General features: G+C 44.7%; 1 protein-coding gene across 2 annotated transcripts in view; it reads right to left on the reverse strand.

Annotated features, from left to right (window-relative positions):
- Positions 1-987: 987 nt before the first annotated feature.
- The window catches only part of CHCHD5 (coiled-coil-helix-coiled-coil-helix domain containing 5), a 28,739-nt gene continuing 11,163 nt past the window's right edge, over positions 988-18,563 (reverse strand). Inside the window, exons 3-5 of one of the 2 annotated variants that reach the window (XM_088452500.1) lie at positions 12,235-12,375; positions 1,943-2,093; positions 988-1,878 (exon numbers count right to left, since the gene is read on the reverse strand). In XM_088452500.1, coding sequence (XP_088308626.1) covers positions 1,943-2,093; positions 12,235-12,375 — 292 coding nt within the window. In that variant the 3' untranslated portion in view covers positions 988-1,878. The remainder of the gene's footprint in view (positions 1,879-1,942; positions 2,094-12,234; positions 12,376-18,563) is intronic. The other variant, XM_088452499.1, reaches the window with a different exon arrangement.

An 18,563-nucleotide genomic window follows, 5' to 3' on the forward strand; every position in this document is an offset into this window, starting at 1 on the left:
ACTATGATGATGAAACCTATTACAGGTGGCATTTAAATATTTACCCCAATTATTTCCTTCAATTAGCAGAGACTCAGGTGTCCAGTGTGGTATCTGGATGGCAGGTTGACAGCAAAAAGGTCGACACCAAATGGTCGATATGCAACAGGTTCAAAAGGCCGAGTGACAAAAGGTCGACAGAGAAAAATGTTTGACACAACATTTTTGTTGGAGTTAGGGTTAGGCACTTGGCGGAGGGTTAGGCTGCCAGCGGTTACAGTTAGGTCTAGGCACTTGGGGAAGGTTTAGGGTTAGGTTTAAAATAAAAAAAAAAACATGTTGACTTTTTTTGGGGTCGACAATTTGGTGCCAACCTGTCGATCGCTTATACCACACACATCCATTGTTCATAGGAACCTTCTGTTTCCATGGATTCTCAAAGTCTCTCTAAGCTTGAAAAAAGTCCACAGAGGTGGACGAAATGTGTTGCTGCCCGCTGCATCCAGAGAGAGTCTGGTATTTATACACAGATCAAGACCAGCGGAAAAGGTGTCCAGGATCTAAATAGATGCCGTCGTACTACTGAGGCCAGCGGGTCATGGGTCACACAGTCAGAACACGCCACAGGGAGACCAGGGACTTGAGTGGCTTAGAATATTACAGCCGCTGCGACACTGCAGAGAGATTGGAGCTCCATGGAGTCACACTGCAGCTACTGGTCTCTGACTGAACAATCACTGACAAAGACACCTTACCTTGTGGAATGCTTTGAAATCAGGTAACAAAAACTCTTTTCACCTGAACTTTCATCCGGCACACAGTACATTTGTTCCATATTTAGGGACAAGTATGTTTCAGGAACAACCAGCAAATTTTAGAATCCTACTTCCACATTTCCACTCATTTTTAATCTAACAATATAGAGTGCAGCTTGACTGGGCACGGCTTATCAAAACTAAAGACCGGACTAACACTGTCTAGAAACAAAAATATTGATGGCACCGTATGCTGAACAATTTATTAGATCTTTTTTCGCTATATAATCAATATATTCACTAAAGGATCCATTTTTGAGATTGTCTCATATACAGCGAATTGGAATATTGTATACATTGAGTGCTACATTGTTTCATGTGATTGATGTTTTATGACTTTGTAACGAATTATGAATATGTTGTTTGAATAAATACATTTGTCTTTTATACACTGACTGATAATGAAAAGGTACACCAGCACAGTTTTAATATTGTTTATCGTTGTGAGGTTAGCAATACCCCTTATTTACTGCCGCGAGTGCTCCTCTTTGTCAGAGGTGTGGTTCAGGCACTTATTCTCCAGCCCATGTGCCCCACCAGTTAGTATAGGAATGAGGGTGGTAATACCATAATCATAGACTTCTGTAATATCCAAGCAAAAAGACAAACAAGCAGCACTCCAATAGTTGGTGAAAGTTCATCCTTTAAATACACATTAATACAAAGTCACAAGCAACATTTTAGAAGGAACCTTCTCCTTTCTCATGCCATATCACTGACAAGAGAAACCGAAACATTGACATAACTTGGCACCTGGAGTTTTGTACCCATTGGACAGCAAGGAACGCTAATGGGTAATATTCTGTGGATGGGAGCGGTCGTCTCTAAAGCTGCAGACATGCAATCACCTCCAGTTCTACTAGTCATGAAGTCCATGTAGAAAGTAATTCTGGGTAGACATCTCCACTAGGAAAAATGTTTCAGATTTGTTTTTATATTCCTTTTAAATGAAGCATAGAACAGTGACGCAGGTCTGTTGCTTATGCCCTCCGTGGTGGTTGTGTTTATTAGAAGAGACTCTCTGTGGACAATTTCCGGGTTGTACGGTGGACAGCAGTTTGCTCTATGAAGACAGAATAGGATACTGAAATGAACATAAATGTAAGTTGTATGTTTATGTCAGTATGTAGTAAATGTTAACATGTTACCTAGTTAGAGATCTTAACACTCTCTGCACACAGCAGGAAATCCGTCACATGCTTAGAGCAGTTTTCTACCGCTGTCTGGTTCTGTTTCAGGCACTGCTCAAAGGCTGCAAATGGTTCAGTACACTGAGTGCGGATCTTCTGTATAATGGGACTGGAAAACAGGAGAGTATTACACTTATAACAGGAGAGTGTGAATACATGTATAAGCAGATGTGAAACATATGGTTATCTTTGTCGCTCTTTGACGCCTCTAGTCATATAAGAGACAATTATTTTTAAAAAACACACTTCAACCAAACAAGCAAATCTACAACATAATAATTAAATCACAACAGGGAGAAAACACAAACTTCAAGTCAGGGCTCTGGCACGAGTCAAATTTAAGTGAAACATACATTTGTGCAATACATTAATTGTTTAACAATGGAAACAATACAAACATACAAACAAATAAAACAGGTGTATTATTATTATTTTTTTATATGGCACTATAAAGGGTCAGCAGCACCTACCAGAGTACATACACAGATACAGTGGAAACAAACAAGATAAAAAGTACATAACATTATTAATAAATAAACAAACAATTGCAGCAGACAGGTTCAGGGCTACTGTAAGAATGGGTGGAGATAATTAAAAAAATTACAAAAACAAGAGGCAAGAAAGTCCTGATTGTGAAAGTTTATATTCTCTCTATATACACTGGTACAATGGAGTATAAAGGCTCCTCCATTATTTTCAATGATTATGCTCCTTCCTCCTCTATAACCCATATCCTACAGGGACTGTGTTATTTGATACCCAAGTCTCAATGAGTGAGGAAAACACCACCAGCACATACACTTTCATCCTATGGGAAGCACTGGTACGGTTGGGATGTCCCTTAGGATAAAGCTCACAGAGGTTTCGTGTGTAGCACCTTCAAACCACTCTGGTATCTTTAGGCACCAAAATATTAAGAGGGAGATGTATTAAAGTTTCTAAACAAGACAAGTGGAGACGATGAACACTCAACACGACAGACAAAATAAGATCTGCAAGACAGTGCTTATAGCTCAGATACCCTCAAGGCTTGGAGATAGCCAGGAGAAACACAGTTTTACAAGTAGGAAACATTACACATACCAAAATCTGCATAAAAAAGTTCAGGTTAAGCGGCCGATTAATGGCCAATCTATTCAAATGATGGTGTAACGTGTTCTATTTCCAGACGCATTTGACCTGGACCACCCTTGAATGAAACCATGCAAACGAAATGGCTATGAAAGTTGACACCATCCTCCCCAACACTTTCATGCAGAAATAAATTGATAGTCTGAAAGCGGATAGACACTTAACTAGTTTTTGTAGAGTCCCTGGAACAAACACCTTCTGCTGTTGAGTGGTGAACAGACATCACAGACACACCAGCCTCTGTGACAGGAGCTGATCAGCTTTCTGGCAATTGACCATACAGAGTTTGTGCCATCTCTCTGCAATGTTTCTGGCAGAGAATTGTGGACTCTACCTTGGTCAAGAGATTGTGCAAATAATGGATGATAATCACATGCTTGGAACTCAAGATAGCAGCCACAACTTTTGTAAACACATGAAGAAGATGCAAGACGAAAAGGAAACCAAGAAATGGACGACGTGGGACCACTAAAGTGAGAATATATTGGTGAACCTCTGGAATTGGAAAATGTAGATAAATATTCTTGACATCCAGGGCTGCCATCAGAGATTGTGGGGCCTGGTACTGACAAAACAGGAAGGGCCCCTCGGGGGTGGCAGAGGTGGGCGGAGCTACACAAGGAGGTGGGATACCAATTTGTGCATAACCAGTTTAAAAATGCTCAAAGTTTGGGCTGTGGGTTTTATTATAACAGAGTGTGCTCCACCAGTATTGAAACAACGGAGTCTGGTCCCCAGTATTATAATATAGCACCAGAGACTGCTCCAACTGTTATGTAATAGCCAGACACCAGTCTATGCTTCCCCATATTATAATCACAGGACACCTGAACAGCCTGTTAACAAGCAGAGACCGACCCACCTGTATTATAGCAAAGCAACAGTCTGCTCCACCACTATTATACTAACACCGCACTAGGGTCTGCTCCATCCATAATGTAATAACACAGCACTAGAGGCTGCTCCACCATACTATGATTACGCAACACTAATGTCTGCTCCATCTGTAATATAACAACACATTACTAGAGGCTGCTCCATCATACTATGATAATGCAGCACCACAGTCAGCTCCCCCTGTATAATAAACATCATTACCCTCTGCCAGACATAGCAATGGCCGCTCCTCGCTTTTTTCACAGTTCACGCTACACAGAGCGATATTATCCAGTCGCGAGCCAATCACAGCCCGCAGACCGGCAGCCAATCAGGACCTGATTGGCTGCCGGTGTGCTAACTCTGGCTGGCTCGAGGCCGGCACAATAATTGACATGCTGCCAGCTTTATATCAATTGTACCAGCACTGCTGCACCCGGGCCCCCCTCTCTCTCCGGGCCTCGAGGCCTCGTGGTCCCCCCCTGATGGCGGCCCTGTTGACATCCATCAACACCAGGAATCTGTTCTGCTACATAAGGTGAATTCAACATGTGTCCCTCTAGATACTGTGGAAGTACACATCCAAGCATGACCTGCCACAAATTTAGCACATCATAATATCAAAACTGTGGGCATGCTGGGATGTGTAGTTCCACAGCAGCTGGAGAGCCAGATGTTGAATACCCCTGCACTACATGCTGTTGATGACAGATATAATAAATTTCATCTTAAACTACCCACCCAAACACTGGAGTTGAGTGACTTGCATATCAAAATGGGCCAAAACCCAATTAGCTTTGGGATGAAAAATATCAGGTCCCCCTGTTCCAATGGAACCAGAATTATGATGCATGTTGACATTAAGGTGCAAATGAGGTCTTGCAATGCCGAACACTAGGAGGCCAATCCCGAGATTGGGATCGGTGGTATCCCATGATTTCAGCCCAAAAACATCAGGATTTGAATCTAGGGTTTGGTGCTTCCAATCCCGGGATTTCCGGGATTACAGTGCACATGCGCAGTTCAGCCGATAAGGCTGAGCACTCGACTCAGACATGCTGCACTGGCCCTGCGCAGCCCCACGCCAGTTCATCCCTTCAACAGCGGCGAACACCCACTTCAGCGGAGGTGAGGTGACATAGTGAGTGCCACGGTTGCGTGGTGAGTGACACTGCCATTGTGTGTCACATGGAAGCTATTTTATTCCTATGGGGGGTTGGGTTGGGGAATTCAAGTTTTCCTTCTTTTCCTGTGGGGCTGGGGGCCTATTTTCATTGATTAACTCAATCCTGGGATTGAGAATAATGAGGCGGGATTGGCTTCCCTACCTAACACTAAAATATCCACAATGCCCCATACTTGGGAATCTGAAGGTAAACTGAACTACTGACTGCAGAAAAGATAAACTCCCACCACAGTCGTGGCCTGTTGGAGAGATTGCCCAACATACATAATATTTATTTATCTGTTAGTTTGGTCGCTGGTTACTGTGCAGACCAAGCTTGTTTCCCTCATGACTGTACTCAGCAAGGTGCAGTGAAGCAATGAGAGCTTTCATCTCAGGCAGATTTTCTGTATTTAATGAGAAACTTCCTTTCTGGTTTGTCCTTTAACCTCTCTAAAGGGGCCTATCCATTACACGACTTTTTGAACAATGCGAACAAAACCAGGAGGGTTTGTTCACATTGTTCAGAAAGTTGTCTAATGGATAGCCGGCAAGGACCAGCGATGTGCGTGCAGGTTGGGTCCTTGCTGGCCCCAACTATCTACGGAACATTGCTCATCAACCTGACGATGATCGTCAGGTTCCACATGTTCCCAGATAGGTCGGAATCCTGCACTGAATGAAGTCCAGTGAACACTGTCCAGTCCGGGCACTGCACCCGGCGACCTGAAGAACTGAACGCTAGTCCGTCAGTTTTTCAGGTCACGTAATGGATAGGCCCCTTTACAGCACATTGTCAACTCTGAGGATTATTCTTATTAAACATTTAGCGATAGCCTAACTGCATGCACTACGGGCCTGATTCAGAGATGGACACAAATCCCATCGCGACCGTGCTTCCATACGCAGCAAACTTGCAAAAATATGCTAATGATTTAGCCGCTATCTTGAGCAATAAGATACCCACCTCGGGATCTGACATCTGCTGCTCACGCACAAAAGTGGGAACATCAGAAACATCGGTCGCACATCGAACATCTGCGTAAGCCTATGCCATCTCAGACTATGGCCCGTATTCAATTTGAGGCGAAAAATCCGTTGCCGCGATACTTTTTCACTGATGACGGAATTTTCGCCTGTTTTGACATTTTCTGCCGTATTCAATTTGGAAGACTTTTCGCCTAGGCGGAAAGTCAATGCAATGTAATAGACGGAAAAGTTTCGCCTATGACTAGGAGGCGGAAAAAAGTGCAGAATTGCGGTTTTGGGGTGCAATGTTGTGGGAACCCCCATGCAGCCTTCAGACAGTCCCCCAAAGGTAAACTGCGTAAAAAATTTTTTTTTAAAACACCTAAGGACACCCCAAAAAAATCACTTTGTATTTGGGGGCAAAAAAAATGTTGGGGAACAAAGATAAAAAATAGCGAACTTGACTCTGGGGGGGGGGGGGGGGTCCCCAAGTATGCCCCAAGTGTTTTTTACATTGCAGGGGCTTGAGGCAGGGGATTTTTAAAAAATTTTTCAACTTAACTTCAGCAACTTTAAAGTATTCTGACCCCCATTTTCAAGTACCCCAAATTTGCTGGGATAAGTTATTTACTGCAAAAAATACTCCTAAATACTATTCTGCACCACTTATACAAAAACGCTATTTAGCAGCTATTGAGCCCGTTTAAAAACACCAAATACCTTCAGCAAGCCAAATCAGGGGGTGCCACAGGGAACCCCCATGTCAGTGCATCTTTTGGGGGGTGTCAGGCTGATTTCCCCAAATCTGACAATACTTTCCGCCTGTTCAAGTTTCGCCGGGTCCTGTTTTCGCCTACTTTCAAATCGAATACGGAGATACACGGGCACGCGCGCGATACTTTTCCGCCTACAAAACACGCGATGTAGGCGAAAGGTCCGGGAGGCGGAAAAGTATCGCGGGTCCGCTCAAATTAAATGCGGCTCTAAGACGCAGGGGACTCTGCAGCTGCAAATTAATTTGTAGAGGCTCACTAGAGCATGTCCAAAAAATGGTCCCGACACTCCTACGTTTTTCCAGCCCCCCATTACCTACCCCAACTGCTGACCACCTGTCACTCGCTTTGCAAATATATCCTCTCAGCGAGCGCTGTCGCTAATCCATTGCTTTAAGGATGAAGATTAAGGAACATGCAGCAAGTGCGTAATGGGCACTTGTAGGGCCACAATGAGCACTGGCAGGGATCTAGCCAGTGCTTTGTTCTGAACCATTCTCGCAGGGTGTGCATAAGGCATCTGTGCCTGCTGGGTACTATTGTGTTACATTTTAGGACTACTATAAAAAGTAACTTAAGAAGTTCATTGGGTTTTGGAATTACTCTTTTTAAGATGGGGAAAAAATGGTGGAATAGACATCAATTACAGGTAACACACAGAGAATGAACATTTTAAAACACACACAGAACAAAATCAGCAAACGGAGTGTGTATGACACACAGACCCCAGGCAATCCCACCTCAGCTAAACAGTAACTTCCGCTGACAGCTGCTGCCAAGTCTGCTTCTTTTGGCTGGGCTACAGTGAACACACTGGACCCTGCTAAGGAGGAGGTGCCAGGCTGCTAAGGAACTGCACCTCCCCCAGAGCCCAGCAAGTACCAGTCACCTGCCCAATCGGGAGTCTAACTACATAGTACACTAAGCTGCAGGAAAGCCAAAATAGCGTTTTTATTTTACTAAAATGTTCTATGAAAAGAAAGTTCTTTCTCCTGATAAAAACAAACTATTATTAAAGATATGCTATAGGCCACTTGCCAGCTCCGCTTAATTTCCAATGCTGCCCCAAACACCCGTCTTCTCAAATGAGGTTTGCAGTGTTTTAAAGGTCATGCTCTTATAATGTAAATCATGCTCAAAGTATTAAAGGATAATTAATTAATTATAGAAAACAACTAACAATCTCGAAAAATATTTCTTAAAGATCATTATATTAATATATATTTAAAAAAAATACATACTGTACAAGAATAGTCCCTATACAATGTAAACTTGTGAGCAGGACCCTCTTACCTCTTTATCTGTTATTAGCCAGTTTTGTTTGAATACTACTTTGTTCCTAATTGCAAAGAGCAATGGAATATACTGCACTATAAGTAACTGTTAAATAAATATATAAATATAGTGCAAATGTCCTCAATGTATTGGCTTAGTGGCAAAAGACACAAACATGTTACTCACATCTCTTTCAATCATTATGATCACAAGTAAGTGGAACAGTTTCTGAATTACAATGAAGTGATACTGCCACCTAGTGAATAATCTGGGAATGACAATGTTGGAAGGAATGGTATCTGTCACTGGTCATTCCAGATTTACAGTAATAGCTCCACCTGTGGTTATAATCTTACATTTCTGCAGGCACATGGTGTACTAAAAACGAATAAATTTTAAGTAGCCTCCACCTTTTTTTGCAGCTGCTAGGTGACGCAAGTCTCAATATTTATACCAATGGGAATTAATTTTAAACCTTTAATGAGCATCCTTTAATGCAGACTGTCCAGAAATGATGTAAGCAAATGGACCTGTGCACACACTCCTTCTATCTTCTATTCCCTTCTTCTCAATTTATATGTTGCCTACAGTGTTCAGAAGCTTTAACACTTTAGAAGATACAATGGAGTTCTGTGGAAACGCTCATTAACCACTTGAATCCCCCAACGCTGTAGTACTATGCTTCAGTGTGTGCCCAATGAAAGCCATGTCATTAGCCCTCTGCCCTGCTGGCATTCACAAGGAGGATGATGATACCCATTGGTTCTTGGAACACAAAGTTATATTTTGCCACTCTCCATATTTATTATGCCTTATACTGTAGCTGTGCTTGTGAGCCTGGTTATATAAATCCTTATATTCTTTATGCAGTTATACGTTTGGGGGCAACACTTCATTACCCATGTCCAGATTATTGTGGCGAGTGACATGGTGAAAAAGTAGCCTTGTAGTGCTGCACACTCTCCTCCGTAAAGTGCGGACATACAGCTGCTAAATACCGTCCTGTTACCGTTTGTACCAAGATCCCTGTTTTCCAGGGCCTGTCAGGTTGTATTGCTAAGACTTCAGGACATTGTGCTTTGGACCCTGGTAGTTGGCTACCTTGGACCATATGTGCCAGTCAGGTCATATGTCCAAAAGGTGGAAGAGACACTAAGGCATTAATATTAGAGAGAGGAAGGTGGCAGGAGGTTACTGTGACCAAACAAGAGTCCAACTTCTCCCCAACACTGCCGTTCCTTGTTTTGCACAAAGAATGGATGGCAGTGGAGTGAGTCCATTTACACCATCTACCAGTTAGACAGGGTATATAACCTGTGGTGCTCCATATTATGTCAGTTACAGCCCCTGCTGGCCTGTCTGGTGCGACTGCTGCATCCTGATCACTTGCACAAAGGAAGCCTGGCCCCTCTTGCAGATCACCATATAGCTATCCCCTTGGGTGTTCCTACCTAGAAGTCGGATTACATATGCTATGAGCCACCCAAAGGCTAATTGATAGCAGCAACTCTTACACTCCAGCATTCATCATGTTAGCTCTCAGCACATCACCCCTACCAGTACCATGGATGTGGGAAAGTGTTCACATACCAAATTCTGAAGTTTGTTATATACATATCTAAGCCAAGATCTATAGCATTTTTAAACAAAAGATCTAACACTTATATTATAATATCACAAATTGACACATAGGAAAACAAAAGAATAATCAATCCCAATAATATTTGTTCCAGGCAAAGTCCAGTGGACACATGGCTTTTCTCCCTCTCCTTGCCAGCGGGCGGTGCTCCTGCTTTCGGAGGGCATAAACATCCACATGACCCGCAGGGAATGACTCAGCAAAAGAAGAAAAGCTTTGGTCTATGCGATCAGTCTCCATGGGGCTCCTGGTCCTTAAAAGTCCAGCAGAAGCTGTAACTCCTAGCCAGTCCTTTCTACCGGCAATCAAGATCTTAGCCAGTGAATCTTTCCTCTGGTCTCTAGACTCAGCCTTTTATCCAATATGTTTCCCGCATTTCAGGGCCCCCTTTTCGGTACCCCTGACTGGATATCTAATGAACCGGGACTCGGGCACTGCCCAATACTGTGTAGCATTTCCCCTGCCGGATGTGTCTCCACGATGTCTGCAGATAACGGGTTGCCATAATGGAGCTCATCAAAGGAATGTGATCACTGATGACATAATTAACAATGGCAGCCTCCTTCTGTTCATCTATTATTCTGAAAGTTCTGGGCTCACAGTGAAACTTGGTCACACACTGCATCACTACCAGCCCCATCAAAAGTAACCACCTCTTGAGCCAGCTGTCCTCAGAACAGTCTTTGCAAGATCATTTTACCCAAGGTGGCCGTAGCTCTTTCAGAAACACATTACACACTGATTAAATTAAATTACAATTTGAATTGCAAATATGGTTAAAGGGAGTGGTTCCTTGGTGCAGGGGTTCCCAAACTCCGCCATTACAGTCCAGGTTTTAAGGATATCCATACTTGAGTCCAGATGGTTAAATCAAATTGATTGAGGTACTAATTAAGTCACCTGTGCCCAAGCATGGCTATCCTTAAAACATGGAATGCAATGGTGGAGTTTGGGAACCTTTGCCTTGGTGAATTAACCTTTATTTGAAGACCCCAGGTAGGTACCCACTTTTCCATGAATATGGGAATAACTAGCAGACATAAAAGTGTAAATAGCATGCTGACCACTTCCCATGTAACGTGGGACACAGGACAGGGCAAGTTTAACGTCTTATCTCATCACAATAACTACACTGTACATTAAGCTGCAGTGAATATTTCAGAATACACAAATATGCCACTTTCCTGATGTGACAGCAGCCAGCTCCCATGTGACTGTGTCTGCTGCTCCGTCCCCTGGAAATCTCAGACAGGATCAATTCTGCCCATGTGCACAAAAGATCTCCTTCTGCTCAAGTCCCATGGCGGTGACGTAATGCGAGTGTTAGAAGCACAAAAGAGATTTTTGGCCCTTTTGGTGGGGAGGAATTAGACACAAAGGGGGTGATTCATTTCAGCGCACTGTTAATAGTGCCGGAAAGGAGTTTCCGTAGCTATTCAATTCAGTGTGCTGGTAGGTCGACTAAAGGATTTCTTCTCGCACCCTCCTGAGGTGTGAGCAGAAATCCGACTGAAGGGCGGTGCTAACAGCCTCGCGGCTGGCGCTTTAGTCAGAGAATGCCGGTTAGTGTGACTAAACACCCAGCTTCAGTTGCACTAACGGGCATTCTCCGACTTAAGTAACTTTAGTCTGACTTAGCACGCTGAATTGAATAGCTCCGGGAACGCCTTCCCGATGCTATTAACAGCGTGTTGAATTGAATCGCCCCCAAAGGGAGTTTGCTGCCACTTTAAGGGTATTTATTTTCCAATGCCTTTCCTGCAGACATGGGGGTTGGGGGTAATACAACTGGAGGTTCTATTACCACTGGCGGGTGAGAGCAATAACATTTATTGCCATTTGGGAATCTTTTTCCACAGGTGGGTGGGGTGTAATATTACAATGGGGACCTAAAGATATCGGGGTGTGGGATTTTTTCATAAAAATATATCAAAATGTTTTTTTAAAATACGTTTTAGACTAAATTAAAGAAAAAAAAAAAAAAGTTCAGTTAAGTGGTAAAGACAACATAGGACACAGTATTTTGCCAAAACATTTAACTAACAACTTTTGGATGAGCCCTTATGCAGAGAAATGTGGTTAGTCCTCAAGTATGGTCTAGCCACTACTACAGCCTTTTGCGGGTATTGCTCTATGATTTAATTTATAAAATGAACCTTAAAGCAAACATAAGGGGAGATGTATCAAGACCTCTAAAGAGTCGAGATGTGGACCAGTGGAGAAGTTGCCTATAGCAACCAATCAGCTTCTACCTATCATTTTATAGAATGTACTTGATAAATGCTAGCTAGCAGATGATTGGTTGTTATGGGGAACTTCTCCACTCTTTAGAAGGATTGATACATCTCTCCCGTAATACTTTTAAGATGCAGCGTAAGACAGACAGCTAACGGTATAGATGGGCTGGTGCAGAGTAACTCACTGTGAGGAAGTACACTGGGCTACGGCTACTTTCAGCTTATGACAGTCCTGTTGCCACGTTCCTGGTTTGTTGGTTACACACTGACCATACGCTTCCAGCTCATTCCGGCAATATTTAGCTGTAACCTCCAGCGCAGCCTCCCTGCACGGGAAGAAGGGAAACAAAGTAAAATGCCGGGCTAAGCACAGCAACATCAATGTGGTGGATGTGCACAAGAGCAGAAGAGTCTAAAACTAGAAGAGGAGGAGGTTCATTTATCATAAATGGTGAAGGACAGTTTCTACAATGACTAGTTCATATTTCAGTCTTCACTTCTCTTCTATAACCCGATACACACAGCCGGTAGCTGCACAGAAATCCCAGTCATCAATGACTGCCTTATTATACCCCTTTCACACATACAGCTAAACCCCGGGTTTTGTGTTGTGAACACGGATCGACCCGGGTTTTTGCTATACAGGTATGTGAATAGAAATGACCCGGGACTACCCTGCTCTGTACCAGGGTCAGACTGAGAGCTGGGAAATTGCCGAGTTAATAGACCTGTGTATTTCCCGGGTCTCATATCTGTAAGGGGTGTTATTGGTGGCTAGTAAGGCTGCTTTCTCACATTAGCCACACACATTTTGCCCATCAGCAGCTAGGACTGTTATTCCACTACTTAATGTATGAAGTGTTACCCACCTGTTTTTGTAAGCTCATTCGGACAGGACCATCTTCATCTTCTGTCACTTTATGCAATTCATTTGGGTCATTATCCCCTCAAGGTACAGTGCTTCTTAATACGTCAGCACAATATATTATACTAAATAATAATAATAAGCCGAGGTCCAGACACAGAGCAGCAGACATACCATTCAGTATAAAATGACCAATCTGTCCATCAGATGTGCAGCTTACAGAAAACAGTTAGCACCTATTTTATATAAATACAGCCTACACTGTATAAAAAATAAAAATCCAGTTGTGAAGATCCCCTGGTATAGATCTGACACCTTAGCTAGTACTGTGCCTTTAAACCAGCAAACTGACTTTTATTATGCAAACATAATGCTAAGAAACATTAACTAGAAAACTCAAAAACTAATGATTTTCATAAGTGAATATTTGTTGCCCCATATTGGAATAGACTAGGATATAGTTTTGAAATTATATTACGTTATGACAATTACAATATAAAATGCCACCAGACCCTTGCATGCCATCAGATTCCTCTGCATACTCCTTATAATGCCCATTAGACTGCCACCACACACACACAAACGTACGTTGCTGGAGCCTATGCAGAGGACAGCATACTTCTCACTGACCTCCCCGTGTTGTACAGAGGAGGAGATTATGTGACACACCGGTAGGACCACCTACATGACCCGGAAACCCTGTTTCTACTCCTAGCCTTTAGTGTGGGTGAGGGCTATGTAGAGCGCCCTCCTCTTGTTGGCATTCTATGTAGCTGAGTACCTATGGGGCCGGCCATTAAGTGATAGGTTTCAAGATGAAATCCAATTACGGTAGATGTGAGCTGGCTTGTTCATACTGTTTTCCCAGCAAACTCCCCTGTGAAGTGCGGTTGCAATCCAATTCCAAACTCGCTATTTTTTTTCCCCCGAGAAATATCACGCTTTTTGTACGCAGCCCCCCTGAGGGTGTGAGATGGAAGGGAAAGTCTTTATTTTAGGGTACGTCAAAACCTCTTTGATATACCTTCCCATAATGACTAAGTTTTCAATCAGCTTAATTGGCCCAATAGCTACATACTATTTTTGGGTATTTAAAGAAAAGAGTTATGGTAAAACTTACCTTGGTTAAATCTCTTTCTTCGAAGTCCATAGGGTCCTCAGGGAGACATTAGGGTATAGGTGGGACCTGGAGGAACAGACACCAACAGCAAAGCTTTTCAATCCTAGGATGCTCCGGTATTTCCCCATATACCCACAGCCTGAGGGCACTTAACTTAGTTTTGTTGGTGTCCGTCAGGAGCTAGATCACCACTATAACAGGGGGCTGCATTAAGCAGCCCAAGCTTTTATTTTATGATTTCATTTATTTTCTATTTTTACTATAATGGGCGAGCAGCACATTGGGCGAGATTGCAGAGATTGGGCGAGATTTTTTCCAGCTTATCAGCCAACCGTGCGTTCGGTTACCTGTACATGGCGGTGAAGAGTCTCTGGGGAGCTGGCCAACAGCAAAAGATCGTCCAAGTATGGGAGAAGTCTGATCCCTTGACGACAAAGAGAGGCCGCCATAACTGCCATGAACATGGTAAAAACCCGGGTAGCTGTTGAAAGGCAGAGAAATTGGTAACATTGCTATAGTATTGCAAACCAAGAAACAGTCGGGAAGCCGGCTTCCCGACTACTGAATCCCGGCAAGGGTTAAGTGACAGGCGGCGAAATCTCGACGCCTGTCATTTTACCTACCCGATCGAAAGAATGCTGGGCACGGACGGCCACGGGGGGGGGGGGGGGGCTGGTTGGAAGGTTAGTTTTAGGGCTCCCAGGGGGACTTAGGGTTAGGTACACCCCGGGAGGTTAGGGTCAGGCTAGGGGAAGGGGGCTTAGGGTTAGGCACCCCCCGGGGGACTTAGGTTTAAGCGGTGGGGATTGGGGGGTTAGGTTTAGGCACTTGGGGGGGAGGTTAAGGTTAGGCACCCCTAAGGGAGGGTTAGGGGGTAGAATAAGTTAGTTTATACTTATTTTCCTAGCTCCATAGTTAGGATAATGGAACAAAGGGTTTCCATATGAAACCTGGGAACCCTGATAAACTTGTTCAGAGATTTGAGGTTGAGGGTAGGCCAATGAGACCCATTGGGCTTCTGAACTAAGAAATGGGTAAAATAATAGTCCTTGCCTTGTTGTTAGGAGGGGACCCGAATTATTACTCCTGAATTCAGTAAAGACTGAATGGCTTTTTGGAGCAGCAGGGCCTTGGTTGGGTCTGATGGAGGCCCTGTGCAAAAGAACAGCTGGAATGAGAGGGCGCTTTTCGTGGGAGACCACTTCCCTTACCCAGGCATTTGACGTGGTTTGATACCAAACCTGAGCGAATTGAAGAAGTCGGCCTCCCACCCTGGGAGCCCCCCAGGGAGAGGCCCGCCCCGTCAGGCTGTAGGCTTGTCCTCAGACTTGGCAGGTGGATGTCTAGTAGCCCAGGCATGTTTGGCCCTAGGCTTGGATGCTTTGGCTGATGTCTGGTGTCATGGAAAGGACTGACTCTTGGCTTTTCCTTGAGGGCGAAAGGACAGAGAGGCTTTGTATTATATGCAGAGGGCAGGAAAGCAGTCTTGGAAGCTGCTAAAGTAGTCACAATTATATCTAATACTGGACCAAATAGGATGTCTCCAGAATAAGGCATGGACTCCATGAGCCCGTTTTGAGTCAATCTGCTTTCCAGTAACATAGAAAAACAATACGTTGGGCCACTACTGAAGTGGTAGATATCCTGGAGAGCCGTATTAGTAGCTGCTTCACCTAAGTAGGAAGCCGCATCTCTAATGTGAGATATGTAGGACAGCTGTTCAATCGAAGCATCAGGGGGAAATTACTCTTCTAGGGCCTCTGCCCAACTCTCAGTGGCTTTTGCCACCCAGGCCGTAGCCCTAGCAGGACGAGTAATAGCTCCTGTAAGAAGAGAGTATATGGATTTGTGACAAGCTTCTAAACGTCTATCTGTAGTCTCCTTCAAGGAGGTTGCAGTATGAATGGGTAAGGTGGCATTTTTAACCAGACGTGTTAAATCAGAATCCACTGCTGGGGGAACTTCCCATTTAGTACAATCAGTAGCTGGAAGAGGGTGAAAGGAACTGAACTGTTTTGGAATTTGAAACCTTTAACTGGGCATATTCTGAGCTTCACTCATGTGATCAGATAGCTGGTCAGAGTGAGGGAACTAGTAAAACTAGCTTTTGTTGTGTGCGTTTTTTCTTAGGAGCGGGCTCATCCTCTTCTATTTGTAAAATAGTTTTAACAGCTCTCAAAAGAGCAGGTATATTTAGTTTAGAGGGTGGCTCCTCTTCTCCTGAGACGGAGTAAGAGTGAGAGAGGTCTGCGTCTTCTGCCTCCCCAGATGATATGTCAGAATCATATAACTGTGTGTACTGGGAAGATAACACAGAACATTTAGTAGGCTTAGTAGGTAAAGGTTTTTCTTTTTGCAGAGTTTGCTGAAAAACCGTAGAGGTATTAGCCAAACTCTGTACTGAGGTAGACAGTACGTCTATCCATGGGGGAGGCAAAGGATTTGCAGGGAATACCTGCTGTGGCCGTCCCACAAGGGGAGCTACCACGGGGACTGCTATGTGGTCCACAAGTTTTGCCAGCATCTGTGAAAAGACAGTCCAGGGTCGGTCCTGAGGGAGAGACACCGGGGCTGAAGGGCCTGGGGCTGTGTAGCAATTAGTACAAAGACCATCCTGAATGAGTTCCTCTGTGGCTAAAGCTGGGTACACACCTGAACGATATCATCCCGATTTGGCTAAATCGGAACAAATCAGGCATATCATGCAGTGTGTATGCCCGATTTGTGCGTTCCTGCAGTCGCATGCAATATCGTGTGATTGGCCGTGCTGCACAGTCATCACAATCACGCGATATCGCATGTGAGGCTGTACATATTAATGAAAGACGTAACAGTGATAGTTCCATCGTTCATTAAATCTTTTAAGTGCGTACAGGCAATCATGCGATGTCCAGGGTGAAGGCAGATCGCCCTGAACATCAGCACGAATGCTGGTCGTAAAGTATGTACCCAGCCTAAGCCCGCTGAGCAGGACTTACAAGCTATCAGAGTAGGAGGAGCAGCATCAGGCTGTTTGTTATTCTTTCCTCTGCCAGACATAGTCACAAGAATAATAAAATAAACAGTATGATACAGTGCAGTGAACACCCTGCAGTATGAATAATATGGCACAGTGTAGTATTCAACCGCGCTATATAGTATGTGATAGCCCTCACAATTATATAGGAAATGTGAGGTACAATGCAGGGGCGTATCTATAATGGGTGCAGGGTGTGTGATGCACATGGGCCCACGGGTCAAGGGGGTGCACGCACCGCACACCCTGCACCCATATTAATTAGAATTTACCTCTCCGAGGTCTCGCGACGGGTCTCTCAGCGCTACTCAAAACTCAGTTTTGCGCATGTGTTGGGAGGAAATGGCAGGGAAAATAGCGGCCCTGCCATTTCCCCGGCGATCTGTGCATGAGCAGTAGACTCTGGGCACACTCTAGTAGCCAGAGTCTACTGATGATGCGGTGGCCGGCCAGCCGCGTCAATCTGCCACCGGGGTGAGAGGAGGGGGCCCTTAACATGGGGTCATGACATCACCCGCGACATGAGGAGCCTGCCCCACGCGCCTGCTGGATCTAGTTGGATCCAGTCAGAGCGAGGCAGCGGGAGTGGGAGCGGGAGTGGCGAGCAAGTAAAGGTAAGTTCTGCCCTGTGGTGCTGCACTCCAGTGACACTGCTGCCTGTCTTCTGTGCTGAGCTTGCCTGACTGTGCGTCTTCTCCAGAGGGCTCCCAGCTGCTCTGATCACATTCAGCCGGGCTGGAAGTCTCCCGCTCACCGCCATTTTCTGTTCCCGTCCTCTGGTTCCGCTGCTGTCATTTGCTGGGCTCATTCCTGACAGGCTAGGCTTAGTTGTGCCCCTGGGGACTTGGTTTACTGGCCCCTGCTGTTGTCTCCTATGCATCTCACTGCCTCTGGGACCTTTAGACACTGCATAAGGGACACAAAGCCTGGGGGCACTGCATAAGGGGCCAGCCTGGGGGCACTGCATAAGGGACACTATTTAAGCCTGAGGGCACTGCATAAGGGGCCAGTCTGGGGGCACTACATAGGGACACTTCTTAAGTCTGGGGGGCACTGCATAAGGGCAAAGCAAAACTACAGGGGGCAATGCTTAAAGGGGAAAACTACAGGGGGCAATGCATAAAGGGGAAAACTACAGGGGGCACTGCATAATGGGCACTTTTGACTGAGAGCCAGTGGGGGAGCAGCCTGAGACCTGTCGGGCTGGAATGGTAAGGGAGATACCCCTTTTCCCGGCTCGCACATAATTGCGAAGGCCCCCACCCGGCTACTTTTTGATGCCACCCGGCTGGAAAAAATTTCTGGGGAGAACACTGAAAATGTATAAGGTGACAAAATAGAAAGTAGAGATTAGTGCTAGCACAAGTCACGTACAAACACAGAATAAAACAGACCGCAGTGGCTGGTAGGATATAGCGCTTTATGACCTGGCCCGTGGGAGAGTGATACAGGGAGACTGGACCCAGCGTTCCCGGAGATTTGCTTGTATAAAAATGGCTGCCGCGCGTCTCTG

Source organism: Taudactylus pleione, unplaced genomic scaffold (assembly GCF_031769625.1).
Source record: "Taudactylus pleione unplaced genomic scaffold, aTauple2 ptg000551l, whole genome shotgun sequence".
NCBI lineage: Eukaryota > Metazoa > Chordata > Amphibia > Anura > Myobatrachidae > Taudactylus > Taudactylus pleione.